General features: G+C 38.2%; 1 protein-coding gene across 3 annotated transcripts in view; it reads left to right on the forward strand.

Moving 5' to 3' along the window:
• The window catches only part of EPB41L2 (erythrocyte membrane protein band 4.1-like 2), a 124357-nt gene extending 102972 nt beyond the window's left edge, over positions 1 to 21385 (forward strand). The window contains exons 13-18 of one of the 3 annotated variants that reach the window (XM_006834667.1): positions 1218 to 1364; positions 9224 to 9787; positions 11994 to 12116; positions 15147 to 15245; positions 17176 to 17256; positions 21278 to 21385. In XM_006834667.1, the coding sequence (XP_006834730.1) occupies positions 1218 to 1364; positions 9224 to 9787; positions 11994 to 12116; positions 15147 to 15245; positions 17176 to 17256; positions 21278 to 21385 (1122 nt within the window). The remainder of the gene's footprint in view (positions 1 to 1217; positions 1365 to 9223; positions 9788 to 11993; positions 12117 to 15146; positions 15246 to 17175; positions 17257 to 21277) is intronic. The other 2 variants (XM_006834668.1, XM_006834669.1) reach the window with 2 other exon arrangements.
• Positions 21386 to 25272: the final 3887 nt, after the last annotated feature.

Consider the following 25272-nt stretch of genomic DNA (forward strand, 5'->3'; position numbering starts at 1 on the left):
AGGCACCCCTATAGTCACCAGAATGGAGGTGCGCAGACAGCAAGGGACCAATGAACAGATACCAAAGGAAAAGAATGTCCACACCTTTATCTCAGCTGTTCTTCCAGGCATCTGTGGTTGCTCCAATCCTTCCCCCAAGTGGTCTCACCCAAGATGGCGACTCCTGGAGCAGCCGATCGTCCTGGACTAAAAAGCAATGGATTTCTTTCTTCTGCCACAAATTCCCCCAGCTGTGAGCCTTCCAACTTTCTAAGTATTCCTTTATATGTGGTTCAGAGTTCTGGGACCATCCCCTGAGCCTGCTTGGTTGGGTATTCTGTGTTGTTGTTGGCGGAGCTCTCTCCTACACATCCACCCAATCCGCCATCTTGTTTGTTCTTGGCTCCTAGGATTTTTGAGATGTAAGACAGCATCTAAAACTCAGTTAAAAATCATTTCCTGAATACTTGTTATCTTTTACTTCCACAAACACTGATTATCAGAGCCATTCTAAAAAACCCACAGATACTGTTTATTAGGACCTACTCCAATGACCACCACCAACAATTCCAGTGAAAGGCCACCTAGTAGTTTCTCTTGCATCTTTGTCTGTATGAGCACCTTTTGGTATATCTGGTGTCTGGACTCCATCTTTTATATTTGGCAAGTATATGAGACCAGTATGTAGTCTACTTAGTTTACACAGAGGTCAAACAAAAGCAACTTCTGGAAGCAGTTGTTTTGTACCTTATGAGTTAAAAGCTACCACTAAGAATTTCCTGAAAAAAGTCAACCTTTGGTTTTCCATTTTTGTATGATCCTGAACAGACTTTCCCTGCAAGCCAAATGTGCTTCTAAGTCGACCTGTCTCTTTTGTAGCTGGTTTGTTACCTAGCTGCATTTCAGATCTAGTTATAAGAAACAGTCATTTTGAAGATGAGGTTTATGACTTCCTTCTGATAATTGAATATTCCTTTAAGACTTCTAAGCAGGGAACAAAGTAGAATGCTTAAAAATATAAACCATAAAAAGTTACATATTGGCTTCATTTTCAAATTTTGATAAATACACTAAAGTTATTCATAAATACGGCTTTTGAGACTTGGCATTTTTCTTGCGCTAATACTTTTTTTAATAATAAATTTTGGTTTGTCTTATTTTTTATTTTTGTCCTACTGGGTTATTTTTCCCCTTCTCTTTTTGGATTGTTTCCCCTTTGTTACGTTACACATTGCTAGGACCTGGATAAGGCCCAGGAGGACATACTGAGACATCAGGCTAGCATTAGTGAACTCAAGCGCAATTTTATGGAATCCACACCTGAACCACGCCCCAGTGAATGGGAAAAACGACGTATCACACCTCTGTCCCTACAGACACAAGGGGTATGTCACTAGCTGTTTGTTGGCAATATGTCTCACTCTGGCTGTCTAGTGAAACTGAGGTTGCTAATCTATGATGTTGATTTTTAGGAAGTTAGAATGTGTTTTCATTGAATTTTCTATGTAAGTGCTAATAACTATTTTAAATACTAATACTAAAAACAATTTTTATTAACAAAGTAATACTTATTGGCTTAGTTCACAGGTAAATTGTATGTGTTTCAAAATAGTTTTGAAATAATTTCAGGATAAATTTACTATTTACTTTGGTAAATTATCATATAGGACAACATAGAAACTGAAATTATTGTGTGTTTTAATAAGTTTTTAGTTAGTGATTTCTGAAATGAAGTTTATCTAATAATTATAATTACCTAAAACTTAAAAAAATGTAGGAATATAGACCATATTTGCTGTAGCTTAAAGTAATTTTACTGTGAGGATAATGAGATAAACTTTAAACAAAAACTGGAAGCCTTGGGGAAAACTTGCAAAATGGTTTTTTTTTTTTTAATCAGATAACTTGGTAAAAAACTATCTTATAATGAATGAAACATAGACCAGTTAAACCATTTTAAAAATGAAATCATCTTGCTTGTCTTTCATCTTCTTTCCATGGTTTGTTTCTTTCTCCTACCAGAATAAGTATTGCTACCTCAGTATATTCTCAAATTCTTTCATCATTCTTTCCCATGCACATTTGTTCCTTCTGATGCTACCCATAACCTCCCATTGTTGATCCCAAACTTCTGTGGGCTCTTTTACTATACAATATTTAATATACAATTTTCAAACTGCATAATGTTCTTACCCTATGATTTCATCTTTTTCCCTCCTTCTCTCCTCCTTAAATTTCGCAGATGTTGTTGTTAGTGTCGTCAAGTCAATTCTGACACATAGTGACCCTGCACAGGGTTTCCAAGGAGCGGCTGGTGGGTTTGAACTGCCAACCTTGTGGTTCACAGTTCAGTGCTGATCTTACAGCGCCACACCAGGATTCTGGATTAAACGTTGTCAAATTCTAACCATATGGTTTAGGTAGTCTACTGTTGTTTTTATTCACCTTTCTTATCAAAAGATGTCTTCAGTCTCTTTAGTTTGTGACAGAAAGGAGAAAGCTCTTTAAAAAACAGATTAAGCAGAAATAATAGCTGAACCTAAAAGAATAAAAGCCTTTTGACAATTCTAAGATTTAAACATCATGGTATATAGGGTCTTAACAAAGCTGCACACTATTTAAATTCATATTTTCAGACTGTGACGATTAATGCCCATTTTTCAGCAGCTGACTTAAAGGTTTTGTGGTTTCTGGAGAAACAGTATGCTAAATTCTTGACGTCACTTTATGTGCCGCTTCATGTTTTTTTATTCTGCTGACCTACGTGGTTGTCTGTTTGTGTTGCTTTAGGTGTAATGTTTTTGTCTTATTTGTTGTTATATCTATTGTTTGAAACAATAGAGAAAAGGAGACCATCTTTTCAAGGAAATTTTGTCCATGAAGGAGAAGCCCCCGATGACATCAGCGTGGATAGTGGAAGATAAAGCTCAGGAGGCGGACAAGGTGTTCACCTTGCATCCTCGGATCTACTCCTGCTTTTGTCTGTTTTCCTGTCATTTCTGTCCACAGCCATAAGATACTCCTTGTTTTTCTGATGTACCAACTTTAAAGCGAAATCCCCACATATAGTACATAGGCTTAATATAAGAAGATGCCACGTTACGGAGTTATTTTATTTTATAATTCACAATGATTAAACGCAGGAATATCAACCACTGTCTGATATGTGGGACGCATAATTGCATGTGAAAATGCACTGTTTGTGCAATAAATACTGTGCACATGGTGTTGTTGAACTAACTTTGAATTTTTATTTTTAAAAGATATTAATTAAAAAAAAAAAAAAAAAGATTTGTAGTACACCATAGTAGTCCTCCAAGTTCTCTATCTCTGCTCCTGTATGTAGGAAATACCTGAAACTACTGAGGAGGTTAGCTTTCTGTTGCTTCCATATTCTCTTTTTGCTTATTGATTTTTCCTTGCCAGCCTGTCAGCCTGCTATTTGCTGAAACTTAGAGAACTTAAATTCGAATGGAGGAAATAGTACACATGTAAATTAATAATTAGAAAATTTCAGGTACTAAGAAATAGGTATCGAGGAAATAGATGAAATTCTATGTTGTGTTCGAGATAATGAAGGCTGATTTATCATTGTGGTCAGAGGAGACTTGGGGGAGAAGGCATCAGAATCAGACCTTAACAAATATAAGTAAGCATTCATGTGAAGATTTTTGCATTATTAAGGAAAAGCAAATACAACAATTCCAGAGCTGGAAAGTAGTTTAAAGGAACTGAATACTCAAGTGACCATGACTTAATGAACAAGGAAAAGCATGACTGAAGTCAAAGAGGGGTCAAGAGAGGTCAGAGCCAGGTCATGCAAGAGTCTTTTAGACCAGATTGATTGGTTGGGATTTTATTTATAAGAACGATGGGAAGCCACTGGGTAGTGACATCCCATATATGCCTACCTGATCCCTCTGGTGGCTGGATAAGGAACGGATTATGGGGGTGTAATTAAGAGCAGAGATCAGGCATAAGGACAAATGTTTTCTTCCCACAGAGTAGTTTCTGTTGGTCAGTAGAGGAGAATTTTTCACAGAACGCATAATGGAATAGGGAGAAGATAAAACACATAAAAGATGAAGCCTTACCTAAGAAGAATTGGAGTTCTAGTTGAGATGAAATATTTCCCAGAACACTGTAAATGAGAAAAGATGATGTCACAAAGCTGAACCAAGTGGCATATTTGTATGCTTTCAAAAGGTTAGACTCAAATTCAAACCTTAAAGAATTAGACTCAAAATATGCAATGCTTTTTCTAACATGTTTTGAAATATTCCCTATTTTTAAAAATATATTCACTAGAAGCAAGTTTTCCTAAGCTATTTGGTAGATTTAAAATATGTCCTTGGACCTTCTGCAATGGCTGGTGGGTTTTAAAGTGGCATTTTGGTGAAGCTATTTTGGAGTTCGTGTTTCACGAATATGCAGTATAAAATAGCTTGTATTCAAAATGAAATTAATCTGATGTTACATGAAATTTAAATCTGGAACTTACTACTGCTTAGTTCCTAAATGGTTTTTATTTATACTTTTAAGTTACTGCTTTTTTTTTTGCTTCTTTTCCTCTCAAACACACCCAGGAAAATGTATGAGGGGGCTTAAAAAGTTTGTATAAAAATTTCGTTACCTTTTAGTTCCATTTTTCTACAAATGCTTTGAAGCGCTCTTGTACTTACTTGATGTGTTTACAGATTTTTATAACTACAACAATCCATGCATCCATTCATTCACAACATTTATTCCCCACCACATTGTGGTGATTTTTCTAATTACACATCACCACTATTAGTTGAAAGTAAGTGAACGTTTGACTCTACAAGAGGTTTTTACTTTAACAGATCGTCTTGATTTATAGGTTAACAAAAAGCATGGATAGTTTATTTAAAAAAGAAATGAACTTTCAAAGTGACTCAATTTGATTATGAGCAATTGATTTTAAGAGTAGGGCAGAAAATGGAAACTGAATCATTTACTCTTTAGCAAGTAAATAAATTTGTTGTATACCCTCGTTCTTCTACCTTCATATATTGAGAATTATACTTAAGTCTGTATAAAATATTCTGTTGTGAATCTAATAGAGATTACATAGATTATAGTTTTAGGATGTTTTTGAGAACATTTATGGAATCGTTAAATGTCTGTTACTTATTTCAACTCCCCTAGAAATAATTTTACCCTGTTGTTGTTGGTAAGTGCCTTTGGGCTGGTTCCAACTCATAGCAGCCCTCTGTAGGGTTTCTGAGGAGTGGCTGGTGGGTTCCAACCATCAACTTTGTGATCAGCTTAGTACAGTGCATCCACTGGTGTCATTTGTCTGGGACTTTTCTCCTGGGATATTGGGAGTACTTATTATATCACCCTCCTCACTTCATTGTGCCTACCCTTCACTCCTACCTCAGAAGTCTTATTTCAGTATTTTACCTTGGTTTTATTAAGAATTATTACTCATAACTTAGGCATAGAACTATGAGAATTCAATTTGCCTTATTAGATTTTTGGGACAAATGATTTTCTCATTGAGTTTTTACTTCCACGTTTTTCTTTGAATTTTTCTTTAGAATTTTTTCTTGATTTTCATTTTTTAAGAATACAGTTCTGTAATGTATTTAGTCTGCCTGGGGAAACTACTATAGGCTGCTGTCAGAATGCTTATTGTGCTGACAGGTACTAAGGAGTAGGGAAGAGACAGACCATAGGAGTTAGAGTGGTTTAGCCAAGAGCTTCTTCAAACCGTAGACTATTCTGTGGTTCTCAGGTAACAAAATTGGAAAGACGTGGGTGGATAGGGTAGGACATTGGCCGTTAGTAGGGATAAGATTCCCAAGCAGGAATGCCGGAGTAAATATTGCAAGTACAAGGAGCCACTGAAGAGGCCATTCTGTGAAGAAAAAGGCCCATCTAAAGATACCTCTGGAATATATGAAGTAGTATACTTGATAGATAGGTAGGTTGCACTAAGTTTATGATAAAACTTCAATGGTAAACCAAAGTGTTGTATCTGGATTCTGGAGGGAAATCTACCAAGTATTCTCAAGCAGGGTTGAAAAGCTGGCATTCAGGCAAGCCTCTGCATAAACCTGCTGCAGAATCTTTCAGAATTCTCAATCCTTTCAGTGTATGCTGTTCTATTATTCTTTCTTGTGTAACCTTTCCTTTCAATAGGTCACTGCTGTCTGTTCTGACTTATTAATTCTATGCTCTTCCTTTTCTGACCTCTCTAGAGCCTAGAAGAGGAGATAACATCAATTTTGTTTAGTGAAAAGGGCTTTTCTGGTAGCATGAACACCACCTTCTCTTCAGCCACTACTTGGACAGCAGAGGGCACTGTTGTGAACTGTAATGCACCTGAAAAGCTTTCTTCCTGGCCCTCCTCACAATTGCCTGAGGTGCATTTTACTTTGCTTCCCTGTTATTAAAAGCCATATATGAGAATGATTTTTATTTTTTGAATATTCAGGAGCATTTCCCTCTGGTTTTTTAATTGGTGAAATTAACCTTTCCCAGGGGAAAAAAAATGTTTAAAAAATAGTGACTGAATTTAGGTATGAGGAAGAAATATAGATTGGAGATTTCTCCTGCTTCTTTTGGTCCCCACTAACACTTCACCCTACAATAAAACTCTTTAAATTCAGAGAATCATTTAAACCTTTGAGGCCCAGAGACTAAGTTATTAAGCAGAATTTGTTTATAAAGTCCAAATGTCTTTTGAGCTTTTGTTTTGATGGCTTGTGAGTTTTTTCATTCTATTTTTGTACAAAATTGAGGTGCCTCCCATAGTTGGTGAAATAGTTCTTTTTGTAATATCCATAAGAAAACTCCCTGAACTTTGGCAGAATACAACCAGCCCTTTGAGGCTAGGTAATAATAATTTACTTCCCTATAATAGTAATAATGGAATGGTTACTAGAGAAATATTCTGATCACTGGCCATTATTATTTATAAGAAAATTTATAGATTGTTACATTTGAATATTAGCTATTTCTTAATACTGAGTTTTCCAATTTAGTGTCTGAAACATGTAGACTAAAACTAGAAGGATGGCTCCTTGGTCTCTCAGTGACATGACTTAACCTGGTTTCACTTTGAGCAACTCAACATGCTCTTACGGTGCATTTAAGGATAACTGCAGATCAAAGTGAATCTGTGAGTGTATGCAGATGAGTCCTTCAGGAAGTGTGCCATTTTAGGACCATTCAGTCATGGTTGATCCTGCTGTCTATAGTGGGAAAGCAAGCTATAGGAAGTAGACAGCTCCCGTCTAGGTGGCGTCATGACAACTTCACTACAAGGTTCCTTTCTGCCTGGAGAATGCAGGGCTCAGTGGCCCTCTTGATTTGGCATGGTCATATCTTGAAAAAATTGGGCCACTGTCTCTAGTGGATTTCTTTTAGGTTAGATTACAGGTTGTAGTGCCACTTGATTATTAGAAAGTTGGCGAGGCTTTATTTTAAAGTTAGGTGGCTTTTGAAGAATAGTCATGTGACCATTCTAACCAGAATTATAACAGAGGGACCCAAACAGAGCAGGAGAAACTGCAAAACAAAGAAAATCAAATTCCCAAAAAAGACCAGACTTACCAGTCTGAGAAAGATGGGAGGAATCCTGAGACCATGTCCCTGGTCATTCCCAGGGCCCTCCTTTCAGTCAAACACTAGATCGACCCATAAAAGAGTCACATCCAAGAAGAACACATCCCTTAGAAGAGTCAATTATGCGAGATCCAAAGGACTACATTTGATCCAAAGCAAAGATGAGACGACAGAAAGGGATAGAAAGTTGGGGCAGAAGAAAACTGGGAACCCAGGGTGGAACTGGGGAGAATGCTGAGACATTGTGGGGAATGTAGTCCATGTTATGAAACACTACGTGCAAACTACTAAAGCCAGTGTGTACAAAAAGTAAAAACAAAATGGGAAACTAATTTGCTCTGTAAACTTTCATCTAAAGCACAACAAAATTTTAAATTTAAATAGTAATGTAAAATGACCTTTAAAAATAATTTATAAGCATTAAAACTTTGCCATAAGAAATATTAAAAATAGGAGCTCTGGTAGTGTAGTGGTTATGAATCAGGCTGTGAACCTTAAGGTCAGCAGTTTGAAACTACCAACTGTTTCATGGGAGAAAGATGAAACTTTCTGCTCCCGTAAAGATTTCCAGCCTCAGAAACCTTTTATAAGGTCACTGTAAGTTGGAACCGACTCCTCGGCACATAACAACAACAACAGCAACATTAGTATTAGTATGTAATACTTAGATGCTCTGCTATCCAACTCAAATAAATTAATTTACTTCCCAGAAGTAAATGTCTGCAGGGCTAGGAAAGAACATTGCAAATATGAACATGATTCATGTCGGGATTTCAAAGATGCTTCTGGAGGAGCTAAATTCTCCAGTTGGAGCCATCATTGACATCCTTTCCCCTAATGTTATAATATCCCTTTTATTATTCTCTAGTACAATTTGTGGTGTTAATAATGGTTTCTGAAATGGACATTTTTATGTTATTAGCTGTCTATGACCAATTATAATTTTTCCAATTAAATCTGTTTTATAAATGAGCCAGCACAAAATAAAGGGGCAGTCAATTTAATTTAGGAATTAGAGTTCAGGCTAGGCTTTATAAGGTCTGATTAAAATCAAAGTTTTTGTTATGGGTAGGTTTTTAAATTATCCTTTAAGGTGATCAGTAAGCTTTGGTATAATTAAAAAAATTAAACTCAACTGCATGAGTAGTGTTCGTAAGTATAACGGTAACAACAAACTTTAAATTTCTTTGGAAGGATACTGGCTACTTTATATTTTTGCTTGCTTTTGTACACTTTTTGGTGTTGGTCTCCACTTGGCTGTCCTTTCTTTGACTTTGAGCTCTGAGGTCTCTAGATGTCCTGTTCTGTCTTTTGCAGTGTCAGATATTTGTTTTGCTGGGTGTTGAGGTAAAATTGTATTGATTTTGTGTCCTTGGTTGCTTTTTGTTTCACAGAAACGTGCTTCCGAGTCAGAAGGGCCATGCATTGGAGCCAGTGATGCTGTTAAGGTTCTCCCCTTTTTCCATGTTAACACCATGCCTAATGTTTCTGACCCCTTCACGATTTCCCTGCTTCCCTTTCAGTCAGCCATCATAATCATCTTTGTTTTCCTCCATGACATGAACCTACCATCAGTTTGTTTGGGTTTCCATCATTTTCATTTATTCATATATTTTTGTTTTCCCTCATCCGTTTCTTTTTTGTACAGAGTTCACATGAGACTCTGAATGTAGTGGAAGAGAAGAAGCGGGCAGAGGTTGGGAAAGACAAAAGAGTTATCACAGAAGAAATGAACGGTAAAGAGAGATCACCTGGGAGTGGTCCTGGGGAGATTCGTAAGGTGGAGCCACTGACACAAAAAGACTCCACCTCCCTGTCTTCTGAGAGCAGCAGCAGCAGCAGTGAGAGTGAAGAAGAAGATGTGGGCGAGTACCGTCCCCACCACCGTGTGACCGAGGGCACCATCAAAGAGGAGCAGGAGGAATATGAGGAAGAGGCGGACGAGGAGCCCGGCCAAGCAGCCAAGGTAGTAGAGAGGGAGGAGGCAGTGCCAGACGCCAGCCCAGTCAAACAAGCAGGTGCCAATAGAATCACAGTAGAAACAGTGATCCAGGATGTAGTTGCCCAAAAGATATCTGGAGAGAAGAGTATAAACGAAGGCGCTATTAAGCAAGACATGAGAGAAGAAGCAGAGGAAGAGCAACATAAAATTAACGGAGAGGTGTCTCATGTTGACATTGATGTTTTGCCACAAATTATTTGTTGTTCAGAGGTAAATGAGAGTCCCAGGTGGGAGCTAAACTGTCGTAGATCTATTTCTCATGTGGAAAACTCCTGCCTTTCTTCTCCTGCCTTCCCGATTCTTCTTCAGCTATGTCAACAAGATTCTGATTCTTTTCTCTAATGGGAGGAAACTGGGAAGCACTGCTTAATAGAAGTTCTGCCAGCTCAGTTCATGATTTCTAGCTTCTTTACTGCGAGGGTAAATGTTCCAGCGACAACCCTATCATTTATTTCCTTTCCATTTTACACTTACATTTTTCTTTGCATGTTTTGAACGTTTCCAACTCTTTTGTTCTTAGTTGCACTGCTTCCTGGCACTGCATGCTTTTTTCATTGTTTTAATTAGAAAATTGTATATGTAATATTAAAATACTCAGTGTGAATGTGTGTGTGTGTGTTCCTGGTGTCACCGCTGGGCTTGACTTCTTCGCCCATTCTCTCACCCTTCTCATCAGCATAAGTGTTTTAGAAATGGTGGCAGGCTTTGGCTGCAATGATGCTTTGGTCAAAGTGTCTCTCAGTGATGTGAACATTACTTGTGGCATGCCACTGATTTCTGTTTTTAGATGCCAGGGATTGTAAGTGTCTTCTCTTTTCTTCAAGGCAACTAGAGCCTAGACTGTTGAATAGTGGATATCTTTCCTCATTCTGTCTTATCATCAGTTGTAGATTATTTGCAAGTTAATGGTATGTTTTGTGGTTTATCAGTATTGAATATAAGTCTTTTCCTCCACTTACTCCTTTTAGATTAAGTCTTAGATGCAGTGCCCCTGAATTAGGAATTAAAATCATGGTGAGGGAGATTTACTTTCGTGAGTATGTTTCTTGGTTCTACAATGTAATTCCCACAATTTAGTGATTATTCATATCTGCTGGTTTTGATGGCAGGGAATGTTTTGAATTGGCTTTGCTGGACAGAATTGACTGGATTTTTTGCTGTGTTACATTTAAACTCCCCATTCACTTAAGAGAAAACGTTTCAGCAGTATGTGACTACTTTGAACTGTTGTTTGTCGCTGCTGACATGGTTGTTCCTCTTTAAACAGTTAGACCTCTTAAGAATTTTCTTAGTACACTATTCTTTTGGAGGTTGTATAGTCAACTTGTGTAGTAAACATACACAGGAGGGCTTCAGAAAACTGTATTACTTTTAATTTCATTTTCCACAAACTTTTTGAAAACTCCTTGTATGCACAGCAGACTATGATATTAACAGGTCTTCAAACTTCCCCTTTAATGTTTTAAATTGTTCTGAATTGTTCAAAGCTATAATGCCCTGTTGATGGAGTAATTTGATATCTAACATTTTAAGTTTTGTAACACACAAGAAAGGACCTCTGGTAGTGTAGTGGTTACAAATCGGGCTGGGAACCTTAAGGTCAGCAGTTCAAAACTGCTCGCTGTTCTGCGGGAGAAAGATGAGGCTTTTTGCTCTTGTAAAGATTTACAGCCTTGGAAACCCTGTACAGGGTCGCTATGAGTCGGAACCGACTCCATGGCACATCACCACCACCAACAACACACAAGAAAAACTGCAGTTATTGTATTACACAATATAATTCAAACCAGTCTTACTTGGAAGTTATTGTCCCTAAATATGGTATCTTCCTTCTCAATTAAGGCAGAAAGGAATTTTTTGGGGAAGAGAGCAAATCTTCGCCTACCTAGCCTGATGGCCAGTGAGAGGAAATGAGCTTCACATAAACCTTGTGATCCTTCAAATTGCAGCTCAAGAAAGACAGGCCACTTCACGCAGTTGATTCTGTTTTGTTTCCTTTTCAGTTGTTCAGAGCTCAAGTATATCACTGTTCTCTAGTGGTGACACTAACTAGTTTGTGCCCATCATAATTCACCTATATCATGATTTAGGGAGCCGTTACGTAGCTAGCTTTCTCATTCCTATATAAGGGGGAGCTTCAAAAAGTTTGTTGGAAAGTTCCATTTTCCACAAACTTTTGAAGCTCTCTCATGCATGTATGTGTGTATGTACATATACATACATATATATATATACACACACACACAACAATATTTGAAGGAAGGCATTTCTTTTATGTCTTTCATTTTAGGTTATTTGCTTTTATTCTTTTGCGCATGAGAGTGTGTTTGGATGTTTCATACAGTTATTTGGAAGGCTCTACTAAGTACTTTTACTTCCTTACCTCTAGAATTTATTTTTCCCTTTTTCACCTTAGCCACCAGTGGTAAAAACAGAGATGGTAACAATTTCTGATGCCTCACAAAGAACAGAAATCTCCACCAAGGAAGTCCCCATTGTCCAAACTGAGAGCAAAACCATCACATATGAGTCTCCACAGGTACAAAAGCTCTAGACTTGGATGATTTGAGTTCTTTCTTACTTAATTTACCTATTTCTGCTTTCATTCTATCTTTTCCTGGTCCACGTGTTTCTGACTTTGCTGTAGTTTTTGTAAATCTCCATCTTATAACCACCTCTCAGCTGTTTGGCTCTCTTAGGTTGACTCAGAGACTGCAGACAAATTGGTGCTCCAGTAACTATAGGCAGTGAGCATGCATATGATTATTTAGGACAGGTACTATCAATCTTGTTCTGGGAATATTCATGTACACTTGGGAAACGGATTGTCTTCCAGGGGTTATTGGGTTGGATATATCAGTTAGTGGGTCAGTAGGAGATAGAGATCTCTTCCCCTCCCTCATTTCATGAGGACAGACCTAATGAACTCACACATACTTGCAAGTATACACATGTGTTCTTCTGTTTTTCATGGGCTTATTTTCTGGAATTTTATTTAGTCATTCTTTAGGTAAACTCAGATTTGTGTTTGATTTAGGTCTTCAGACACAGATTCTGTGAAGATTTTAAATAAGCATTAACATATTTACCATTGTTGTGTTGTTAAGTGCCCTCGAGTCAGCTCAAGCGCACAGTGACCATGTATGGGGTTTACGAGAAGCAACTGGTAAGGCTTGAGCCACGGACCTTGCAGTTCAAACTGACCTTGCAGTCCAGCGCATTAACCCACAGCGCCACACCAGGACTCCATCTACCACTAAGGGTTACGAAAAAGAGGAATGTATTTATCATTTAAAATTGATCTATTTAAAAATGTGTACAACACGACTTTCCCTCCTGAGACAAGTTTAGACATCTGTGGTAGAACTAATACCATAGTGGAGGCCAGCAGATGATTGCCTTCTTGAAGTATTTTTGAAAATATTTCATGCGTGTGTGTGAAACGTTTCTCAAAATTACTTTGGATATGTTGTCCATATTAGTGCATAGATCCTCTAAGAGCACAAATATTTGTTACAACTGGGTGTCTGAGGAGAACGTGCATGTGTGTAGATTGTGGTAAGTGCTCTTAAGTGAGCTTCAGGTGTTTGAGGTTTCCTCTCACCTTTTAGTCAGTGAGTACCAGGAAACAGGAGACAGAGAAGTTTGGATATTAATACGATAAACTGATTCAGTCTATCAGTTTGCTTCTTTATTTCCTTGGATAAGCTCTAGAACTTTTTACCTTTTCCAGTACTAAAGCAAGCAAGTACAAATCTATTTGGATATACAGGGGGGCTTCAAAGAGCTTGTAGAACAATAGAATTAAAAAATGTTGGAATTTTTCCCTGAAGTTTTTGAAACCCCCTCCTATGCCTGAGATTTACAGCTGGTGTGTATAGAGTATGTGCAAACATTCATTTTGAACCCTATGTGCTGTAATACTGTTGGTAGTACTTACAGTTGAGTCAGTTAGTCCATGGGTACAGAGTACAACTGTCTGTTGGGTTTTCAAGAATGTGACCTTTCGGAAACATTATGGCAAATATGTCTTTCAAGATGCCTTTGGCAAATGGTTAACCGTTTGTGCCTCCTAGGGACTCCAGATGCACCTGTATGTATGAGGGTGAATCAAAAATTATCTGCACTCTGGCTGTAGAATTTATTTGATTCATTTTTTATAAAAGACAAATCATCGTTTTTGGACATAAACTTCCTTGCTTTTCAATACACTGTGTCTGTCTGTCAACAGGCGTTCATATTCCCTTATTACAACATGTTGTAGGCTGAGCTGCAAGCCACAAATGCTCCTCTGTCTTCACTTCTTTATCACAAGTGAATCTTCGTCCTCCAAGGGTTGCTTTCAGGGCCCAAACAGGTGAAAATATGATGGCACAAGATCAGGACTATAGGGAGGATGCTTTGACACCTCAGAGCAACGCTTTTGCAGAGTGTCAACAGTGTAGGCAGAGGTGTGCTGACTTGCATTTGTCATGCAAGATCACAAGGCCTTTGGATAGCAGTCCTCTGCTTTAAATCCCAAGTTTAGGCTTCAGCTCTTTGGTGAGCATCTCACTGTGACAAGTACTGTTGGTTATTGAACCAATTCCCTGACAGTGTTCCGATATTGACCCTTGCCAGAAAACTGTAAACATCCATTTTCCAGCTGATGGAAACTTGAACTTTTTCTTGGTTGGCGATTAAGGATGTATCCATTCCAGGCTCGTAGTGATGAATTCCTTTCTCGTCACCAGTAATTCTTTGAGTATTGGTCCAAATTTTGTTTGCAGGTGTGCAAATGCTTCTGTTTATGCACTTCTGTGAGTTGTTTTGGTACCCATCTCACACAAACTTTTAGAAACCCAACGCTGTCATGGATTATTTCATAGGCAGAGCCATGGCTGATTTACAAATGATTTGCCACATAATCTACTGTCACTCATCTATGCGACAGAATCATTTCACATGCATGCTCAATGTAGTCATCAGTCGTATATGTGGACGGGCTTTTTAATATAACCAGGGTTCAGATAATTTTTGATACTCACTTCGTATATTCTATACATCTCAATGTAAAAACTTATAAATGCAATGTAGTTTTGGGAAAAATTCTGCTAGAGGTAAGCAAACAATGAAATCACTGAAGTTCAGTCCATCCTGTTCAGGTTCCATTCTAGGAATATGAGCAAATGTTTTTCTCTTCTTACCCACCTTTGCTTAAAAACAGTCACAACAATCAACTCAGTACTTCCGGTCACGGTGGCCCACTCTGCCTGGTTCTCTGGTGTCTTCTTCTGGCTTCTATCGAATGGCCTTCAGGTCAAATTCTTTGATGATTCCTGTATGGTATTCCTACCCATCTTCTCCTCCATTCTTTTTTCTTTTCCACCCACAGGATTTGTTTCTGCACGTGCATCCAGCCTTTTGCCTGTATTCTGTTGTAATTATCACCATAAAGATACATAGGATATGCAGATAGCCTCCTCTGCCAACTGCATAGTTTTTAAACATGCATATTCACTGGGAATGGGTCTTGGACAGCATAATGGAAGTTAAGCATTACTTTGTATTTTCCCCCAACTATCCAAAGGTTGATGGCGGGGCTGGTGGTGATTCGGGCACATTACTGACTGCACAAACCATCACATCTGAGTCCGTGTCGACAACAACCACCACACATATCACCAAGGTAAAGCAGTCCAGGGGACCCTATGGAAGTGATGGTGCTTGTCAAACAGTATCTTTTTTGAATTGTTTCTGTGTTCCTATGCACACTTCAAAACAATACATAGTGCCTATGGAGTAAAAGTGCCTTGATTTCAGGTATCTAAGAAACTAAATGCCACTGAAAAATGTATTAAAACCAAGTGGCAATTTTGTACAGCACAGGGGGTAAAAATATGTTATGAAGAATTAAACTTAAGATAGCCAAATGAGTGGTTTGGTGGTTATGTGCCATGGAGTCGATTATGACTCATACCGGCCCTGTACAGGGTTTCCAAGGCCGTAAACCTTTACAGGAACAGAAAGCCTCATCTTTTTCCCACGGAACCACTGGTAGTTTTGAACTCCTGACCTTGAGGTTAGCAGCCTGATTCATAAGCACTCCGCTAACAGAGCCAAAGGCGTAGAGTTTAATAAAAGTGGAAGCACAGATTTGGTGAGGACAAATGAGCCCTCTGATGCAAACAATTGAATGAAGACCATCATTCATAATTTTCAACAAGTTTTTCAAATGTGAAAATTTCCCCATCTATTTAAAATATGTATGTGTTGATTTGGGACATTTTCCCAGATTGTTCCTTGAATGCTTAATACCTTATACCAGTGATTTTTGGAAACTGTAGTCCCTGGACCAATAGCATCAGCCCTACCTGGGGACTTGTTACAAGTTTATGAGGGAACTTCCAAATGTTTGTGGAAAAATTCCATTATCTTTCAGTTCCATTTTCTAGAAACTTTTGAAAACTCTCTTGTATATTCTGCAGACCTTGCTACAAATACCTTGGAATTATTTCAGAATCCCTCCAGGTGATTCTGATGTGTGCTGTTGTCTTCAGATTTCTCGCTCTATTACTTCCCAGGATCCCCTTCTCCAATTTTTCACATTTGGTTAGTGATTAAAGGTCACAAATACATTCTTTATTTTTCTTACCAACTCCCTATGTTTAAACAAAAACCCAAGCAAAAAACAAAACAAAAAACTTAGAGTAAATTGAAAAATGCCATGTTAAGTGCCAAGGTAGTTTTGGTGCTCATTTAAATGTATGTAGTTATTAAAGCTGGTGATAAGCCTTGTCTTTGCTGTACAGTGCCATGACTTGTGGTTTTGTGTGTAAATTTATCAGAGATTGGATGTATGCTTTCTCAGGACTCTGATATTTACTCTTTGTCTGTTTTGAATGTCAGGGCCATATGATCTCTTCAGCCGTGTGCCCTGTACCACTGACTGTATCAGTTTGCAACAAGCCAGTAGTTCTGGAGACAGTGCACCCAGAGCTCCTTCTCCCAACCCCTTCACATAGTCACACAGCCTGTGTTTAGCCTTGCTTCATTCCACAGTCACAACCATAAAGCTCAGCATCAACCTCTCCATCTTCCGAATGTTACTGTTACACTAAACCAAATGAACACAATTGACAAATGAATTTGTATGACCAGAATCCATCAGTCAGAACTATAACATCAATTTCCCAAATCTGAAATGGATACCTAAATTATTACAATTGCTTGGAACTAAACAAACACCGGATTGATACCTCCTCTTTCCCATCCCCTTTTTCAAAATCAGCCAGTTGGGAATGAAGACAGCCAGGAAATTTCTCCAACAGAATGTCCAGGTAGAACTATTTGGATTAGATGACATCTGTCCCAGTCTCAATCTTACCTGAAATTTGATAAATTAGTTTTAGGGGTGTTTTCAGTGGATTTATGAAGTCTACCATTTTAACAGTAGAAATCTCCTGAGAGCTTAAAAAAGTCACCAATAGGTCATAGAATGTCCGTCTTCCCCCATTTGGTATATATTGCCTTACAATGATCCGAAGTGTTCGCTCTCTCCTCTTGATTATTCTGCATGTTTTGATGATTGTTCTTTTCCCCCTTCTTTTGACCTTTAGACTGTAAAAGGTGGAATATCAGAAACAAGAATTGAGAAACGTATTGTGATCACAGGAGATGCAGATATTGATCATGACCAGGTAAAGACCATAGGCTCTGCTTCTGACAGCATCTGTTTATTTTCTAAGCTTTGCACATCTTTGTATGTCATCTGTCACGTCTCTTCTCCCAATCCTCGTGGGTGAATTCCAGTCCTTAGTATATTATGGAAGACACTTTCAGCCTTTTAACAATGATTAGCATAAAACATAGTGTGATGTCTATTTCCCATGGACTGTACATGGCCTTTTTGGTCAAAATAATCTAGAGGATTCTTGGCAACTGTTAGGTACTCAGGTGGGTCTGGCTTAAAAACCAATCATCAACTTTTAAAAAGCATGATGATACTGGCTTCTAAATAATAGAAAAAGACTAAACTTGATTTATGCCCACTTTTAGGAAGTTTTAAAGTATTTTTTTGATAGCATTAGCAAATTGGGCTATTTACCACCATATATTTTTCCTGAACTTATATGTTATGTGGGGCTAATCTAAAATCTCTTACAATTTGGTCAGAAAACTTGTTTTTAAAGAGTCGCCAGTTCAATTCTGAGAATTAGCTTTGGCAAAATGCTTGGTTTAAAGCAGGTAATGGATGGGACAGCTAGAGACGTTTAGATTAGCTTTAATTTCAGACTTCTGTCCCAAATGATGATGAGAATTTTGTTTTTTCTTTCTGTGTGATTTTAATTGGCTGGCTTTAAAGTAGACCAAACTGTTTCCCTTTATAACAGCTTAAAGAAAAAGGAAAATAAATGTTCAACTGACCATCTCAGTTGGGGAATAGGAACAAATGATTACAAATTACCAAGCTCTGAACACAATATCGAGCTCAGAGAATTTTGGTGAATGAAGTTTTTTGTGTGATAAAGGTTCACTATATGTGGCCATAGAGAAATGGATTTTTCTTCATGCTTAAAGTTCTCTAGATTTTTAAACTTCTGTCAGCATGCTTTTAGTTTTCCATCCTGTTTTCTAATGCTTGCTTGCTGAGCTCCTGGAGCATTGTTAGAGGTGAAAAGATTGCCCTAACTCTTCATTGTGACTCAGGAGTAGTGTTCCCTAATAGATGACTGCTAGTACATTTGCCATGTTTCCACTGGAAAATGACTGACTTTTGTAAAAACAAGCATTCAGTTTCCCATACAGAAAATTAATTTTATCATCCACTGGAAGACTCTTGAGCTTTTCTGATTTGTTGTTGTGCCATCCAGTCGGTTCCGACCCATAGTGACCCTGTATAGGGTTTCCGAGGAGCAGCTGGTGAACTTGAACTGCCAACCTTGCAGTTCAAATGGCTTTGCAGTCTGGCGCATTAACCCACATCGTTTTTCTGATGAAACTATTTAAAATGAAAGGAGGAAAATTACTGTGTGTCAAATATCAGATATTGATCATATAGTGATTTTAATATCACTGACACCTTTTCCCATTTCTTGCCTGTTGTTGTTGTTATTAAGTGCCGTCCAGTTGGTTCCCACCCTTAGTCACACTGTATAGGCTTTCTGGGGAGCGGCTGGCAAGTTTGAACCGCCAACCTTGTGTTTCTAACCAACTTGGTGGATGAGCGTGTATCCTACAGCACCACAGAAGTCTTAATTAATAGCCCATGGAAACCTTCATCTGGGTGAGATAGGAAACAAGCAGTTGCATATGTGTTAGCAGATTAAAGAGGAGATGGTCTGTAATGGAAACTCGCTTTCCAGGATTTTCTTCTTGTGCTTCATGTGGGGTGGGGGGGTAGGGGGGTGGGAGGAGTATCAAGAGGACTACCATTGCTTTCTGGTGCATATTTTTCCAATGAAATAACTTCTAAGTTTGGGATTATGATGTCAGAGTGTCCTCACAGCCCTTACTGTTGCCATAATAAATTCACATTTGGTAGTATTTAATTTCACGTGCTGATAATTCTGAAATAAAGGACTGACCTATGTGTTTAAAGATAATTATAGCAGAATTTATTTTCCTACTTTTTGCTTTGGGGCCCACAAATCAACATGTTGTAAAATTGTTTGAACAGTTCACCTCCTTCATCCCCTTTGAACACTTCAAACCTGTGCTCCAGCTCTGCTCTCCACCCATGCACTGAAAAACTGTTTGACTGCCCTTGATGCAAGATACCTGCTCTCATCCTCACTCCACTCTTGTCCTGGCCTTCTGCTAACATTTGATAGACAGTTATGCTATGGCTCAGAATGAAGCTAGCTCTAGGTCTAATTTCTCTTCTGCCCTGATGCAGGAAGGTCAGCAGAGTTTGTTCCTTAGTGGGAATTTAAGCACCCAGAAGTTTCTTCCAAGCTTTTGTGTAAAAAATATTTAATGTCAAAAAGATTTTGTGGCGTTACCCTTTCCCCCTTTCCCTAGTCGAGTGAGTTTCAAGGTTTATCTCAGTAGAGTCACAGCAGACAGAAACCGTAATGTGACCAAGAAATGCAATTGTCCCTTCTTTTAGGTGATAGAGCAAGAGGAAAAATTGTGCTTTCTCCAATGCATTGTTTCCTTATGAGATATGGCACTCTCTATGATAACAGAATTTCTGTTTTAGATTTCTTTCCTGAACTTTGAGTGTGTTCTATAGGGTCCTGTTTCCCCCCACCCCCCACCCCCCAAAGGCCTGTTAAAGGCAAAATTCATAGCAGTGAACAAAAACATCCTTTTCTCTGAAAAATAAGATCTTTTCCACTTTAGCACACCACTTTATAGAGTTTGCTTCTGACCAGAGGGAAGGGAAGCTCTGTGTCTGCTTTCTCACAGCCTGGTCAGCCCCCAGTCCTGGATTGCCCCTGCCACTCCCTGAGTAGATGGCCAAGTCCTAGGCACTTTTAATTGTGTCAGCTGTAAAGCAGGGATCTGTACTTCACGCTCTGAAGGTTAGTCTGTATTCTGTAGCTTTACTGATTCTGCATTCTTGGTGGTTTATTTGTTCTTGCTTCTGCTGTTTTATTTGTTCTCTGTCCTGGAAGTTCACAGATACGGTCCATGCAGCTTTTTAGTTCAGGCAGCTACTGAGCGCCTAAGAGAACAGCGAAGCACAAGCCCTGGTTTGTGCAGTGGAGTGTCAGGTACTTGTGTGATAACCAGTCCCACCGAGTGGCAGGACAGGCTCTAACTCGGTGGGATGCTGTGTTACGAACTCTTAGTCGCCATTTCATATGATACTAGTGTGTCCTTACTTTGAAATCATCGAGCCAACCCCTACTCGCAAGCAACTGTTCATTACAATCACTTTTATTTGCTGCACGTGTAGTTTTTAAACCATTGAAAAGGCTTCAAGCTTTGAGCCTTTTTTTTAACTAAACCTGTTGCCATCAAGTTGATTCTGGTTCATAATGATCCACAAGACAGAGTGGAAGTGCTCCGTAGGGTTTGTGAGACTGTAAATCTTCAAGGCAGCAGACTGCCACACCTTTCTCCTATGGAGCAGGTGCTGGGTTCAAATTGCTGACCACCAGGGTTCCTTCCTTACACTTAGTTGTTAAGTGCCATTGAATCTGTTCCACCTCACAGCGACTCTGTATAGGGTTTCTGAGGAGCAGTTGGTGAGTTTGAACCACTGACCTTGCAGTTCAAATGGACCTTGTGGTCGAGTGCTTATCCTACAGCGCCACACCAGGACTCCTCCTTCATACTAAGTAAAACTAAATAAGACTGGTGTGCATCTGTTCTGACATACTTACGTGTTCTTAAAGACATAGGAATGGATTTCATTCATAACCCAGGACTATCTTTTCTTCAGCAAACCTTTAAATGATCTTTACAAGCACAGCATTAGTCTCAGGTTACAGGTTGAGACACCAAGTCTCAGAGAAGAGTTGTTGTTCTCCAAGTCTCACAATTAGTGGCAAAGCTGGAGTTCCAAGCCAACATATATCTTCTGCATGTATCTAAGAAATGGGGGATTTGGAAAAGTGAGAAGCATTGTCTAAAATGAACAAGAGCCCATTTCAAAACATTCTTACTGCTCCTCAAATAAAGAAATGAACCTTTTGGCTTGAGACTGAATCTCAGTTACTTGGCATGTGTGTGTCTTACTATCCTGACTTTCTCTCCTGACCGTGGCAGGCGTTGGCCCAGGCGATCAAGGAAGCCCGAGAGCAGCACCCAGACATGTCCGTCACCAGAGTGGTGGTACACAAGGAGACAGAGATGGCGGAGGAAGGGGAGGAATAGTGAGGTAAGAGCCTGAGCTTACCTCCGTCTCTGATCAGGCCGAGGGTGTGAGCCACACTTACATCCTACTGTTCCGCTTCCTGCAGGACGTTGGGGTTTTTCGGAAGCATTAGCCCCAAGAGCAATTACTTAGGTTACTGGTATGTAATTATAAACCTGTGAATTGTGTTGTTATTGAGGGCCATGTAATAATTAACTGTTGCACTTTGCTTTACTACTTATAAAAGCACATTAACATGTTACTTTTATTAATATTTACAAGAACTTTGAGGAAGGTGGTGTTGCCCTGAATTAGACGAAAGATTTTTATTATATAAGGGACAAACGGAAGATAATTTAAATCTTTTAAGTATACATATTACTAATTGTGTATCTTGAGAATGACACATAAAGGAAGTATGTTCACATGCAAATCCATTTGCATATATCTACATGGGCAGTCACTGATTTACAAAACAAGATCTAGTCCTAAGTATGTCTTTTCAGTTAAATTTGTAGTTAAGTCAAAACAGGTGCACAGTTCTTATTTAGCCTAACCACACATGCAGCAAGTCCAGGAGATTGTGATAAAGGATTTGATTTGAACAGGTGTTAGTTTAATCTTTTAAAATTGAGGTAATTTTACATACCCTTAAAGCAGAGCTTCAAAGATGGCTGCGCCCCACTGAAAAAGGCTGGCTGACCATGTATCTCTGAATGTGTGGTGTTCTCCACAGTTCTGCCAGTAACTCAGTTTCCTTCATCAGACTCCTGGAAGGGCTCACTGCACCTCTAAAAAGCCTCCCATCCCAGGGTTTTGACCCATAATTTTTCTTGTTCTGGTGACTTTGACTAGTCACCCAACTCTAAAACTTGCATTCTAAACTGGTTCAAAGTCATGCATTAAAATAGGAATTTCCCTTAAATTGGACATTCATAACCTGAGGACTGCCTGAATATATAAATGTAAAACAGTCAAACCAACAAAGGATAAATGACACTTTAGTATGCATGATAGAGAAAAGATTAAGATGGTGCATACTAATTTTCACCTATTAATTTGACATAGTTTGTATTTTTAACTACTGTTGGGGAAGTTGTGGGAAAAATATGCTCATAATCTGCTATGTAAATTATTAATATTTTTTGAGAGACAATTTGACAAAATGAATCTCAAAAATCCCGCTGTAAGTATGCCTACCATTTGAATCACTTTCAAGGCTCTTAAATAAGCAGAGATGTGTACAAAGACTTAGCCACATGGTGGATAATTATCACATTTACATATAAGATACAAGTTTTTTTTTAAATTGAAGTGGCCCTCACTGGGGTATTGGTTATGCAATATGCTGCCCTCATATGATGACTAAATAGCCAATAAAACTTGTGGTAAAGAATTCTTAATGAAATGAGTAAATGTTCACAGTTATTAGGTTTTTGAAAAGTAGAAGTATATCACACAGCATATCCAACAAAGTTACTGTTTTGTGTCTCAGTTTCTGTGCATTGGTCAGTAACAGATAGAACCCAGGAGTGACTGAATCCTTGCATGGAAACTCCAGGATGAGGTTTTCTTCTATTTCACATTCTTCCCTCCAGCTTTAATTTTTGCTAATTTGATGCATATGAAATGATCTGAATTGTGGTTTTAAGTTTGCATTGCCACGATTCTAATGAGATTTAGTATATTATGGTTATTGGCCATTGTGTTTTCTCTTAAATTGTTCAACTTGTCTGATTTTGTTTGTTCATTTCTTTGTTTTTGTTGATTCTTGAAATATTCTGGTCATGTATTTGTCATTTTTATGCATTCCAAGTACCTTGAGATGTATGGTTGATGTTTTTCCTCTCAATATGATTTTATCTTGTGCTCTTTCTGTATCATGATACATTAAAGATATTTCCCATCTAGAAACTTTACATTTCCCTTCCACATACTCTTAATCCAGCTGAAATATTGATTCATCTGTTTCCTATGTCAGTAGCTGTACCAGCATTTATAGGTGTCTCCATCAAATTTCTTAAATATGAAGATATGATTTTGGTTACTGTATTTCCATTGGAACCTGTGTCTGTCCCTGCTCCAGTGTCTTACTTACTATAGCATTATACCTTTTATTTTTGTTTCTATTTAAATGATTTTTTAAATATTTATTTTTTTAAAGGTGATTGTTTTACCTGACTTTCTTGTATCAAGACTGTAGGCACAGGAATATCAAAGTAGCCAAGAATAATTTGGAAGTTACCAGGGACTTGTTACAATGCTTGAAAGTCTGACCAAGAACATTGACATTTAGAAATGAAGATGGGGGGAGGAGAAGGATTTTCTACCTGTTGCTCATTTGGTTGACTTTTCTATAGCAGTCTTATATAAGGATGCTTCAAAAGGTCATGGAAAATTCCACTACCTTGTAATTTTTTCAATTTTTCCAAGAACTTCCTGAAGCCCCCTTGTATCTAGTGGTTGTCCTTGTCACTAAGTGCTGTCGAGTCAGTTATGACTCATAGAGACCCTGTATAGGGTTTCCAAAGAGCAGCTGGTGAGTTTGAACCACCAACATTGTGGTTCAAACTGACTGCGGTTTAGTATGTATCCCACAGTGTCACACCAGGACTCCATATCTAGTGATGCTACTCTTTACATATTAGATACTGTTTTCAATGCAAGATACATAAAAGGCCTGCAGGCAGAAATCATTTAAAATTTTAGCACCAGTAAAAAACCCAGCTGGTTGAGTAAATGTGCTGTGTTGTATGATAAAACATTGATCTTTTGATTTTTGAGATGTATGAAGAAGCTTCGTGGAAAAACAGAATTAAAAGATAATGGATTTTTTTCCATGAAATAATTTGAAACACCCTGATATTTCCCTAATGATTTTATATATGAAGAACTTAGAGCATTCTTAGCTAAAAGACACAAGTCTGAATGCTGCTTTAACTTTGCCAGCTGTGTGACATTGGACAATTAAGTCAGTGTAGATGGTAAAATTCACCCTTCCTGACTCACAGGACTTATTATTAGGGTATAATAAAGATTATAAGGATTACCTAAGGATACTTAAAATAATGTGAAAATTGTATGTTATACAAATGTAACGTTATAATATTGAGTATTTTTCCTCTTAAGAATCAATTACTTATTAATAGGAGTATAAGATAAAGCTTAGTATAAGTACTGTGAGTTTTGCCAATATCCTTGTCTTCATTTGTGGTATCTTGTAGTCCATTTTTAAGTGAGTTAGGTGTATCCGTTGTTCTGTCATTGTTATTGTTCATTTCCAACTCATAGCAACCCTGTTGTGGGTTTCTGAGGCTGTGAGTCTTGGCAGGAGTGGAAAGCCACGTCTTTCTTCCATGGAGCAGTGGGTGGGCTTGCAGTTCAGTGCTGATCTTACTGATTCACTGCGCTTCCCATCATTCTGGCAACCTTGTTTTCAATTACTTGTAGCACATACACATATATAACAATTGAAGTTTGCTTGTATTAGAGGCCGGCCTTTATGAGCAGCCTTATTGAAGAGATTTAGAAAATTGCAGTATAAATTCACAATAAGGTGAGAAAACTAGATTCATTTAGAAAGAGTCGTTTATTCATTCAAAAGTATGTATTTTAATGAGTGCCCAAATCTGCAGAAGAGAGCACGGAGGAGTCAGTGGTGGGCTAAACAGTTACTGTTCTTAGGAAGTTATACTCCAGGAGGGAAACTGTGGCTATTAATGAAATAAACACAGTTGCCAAGAATAAGAATTCTAGAACCCTTAATGGTGTTCATGCAGAACCTGTACATAGAACAGGACAGTTGTTATAACAGGACAAGGGGGTTCTGTTTGTTTTAAAGTTGAAGTTGTGGATCAGAGTTGTATCTTTTCACCATACTTGTTTATTAACCTGTATGCTGAGCAAA

This window comes from Chrysochloris asiatica, unplaced genomic scaffold (assembly GCF_000296735.1).
Source record: "Chrysochloris asiatica unplaced genomic scaffold, ChrAsi1.0 scaffold00013, whole genome shotgun sequence".
Classification (NCBI taxonomy): domain Eukaryota; kingdom Metazoa; phylum Chordata; class Mammalia; order Afrosoricida; family Chrysochloridae; genus Chrysochloris; species Chrysochloris asiatica.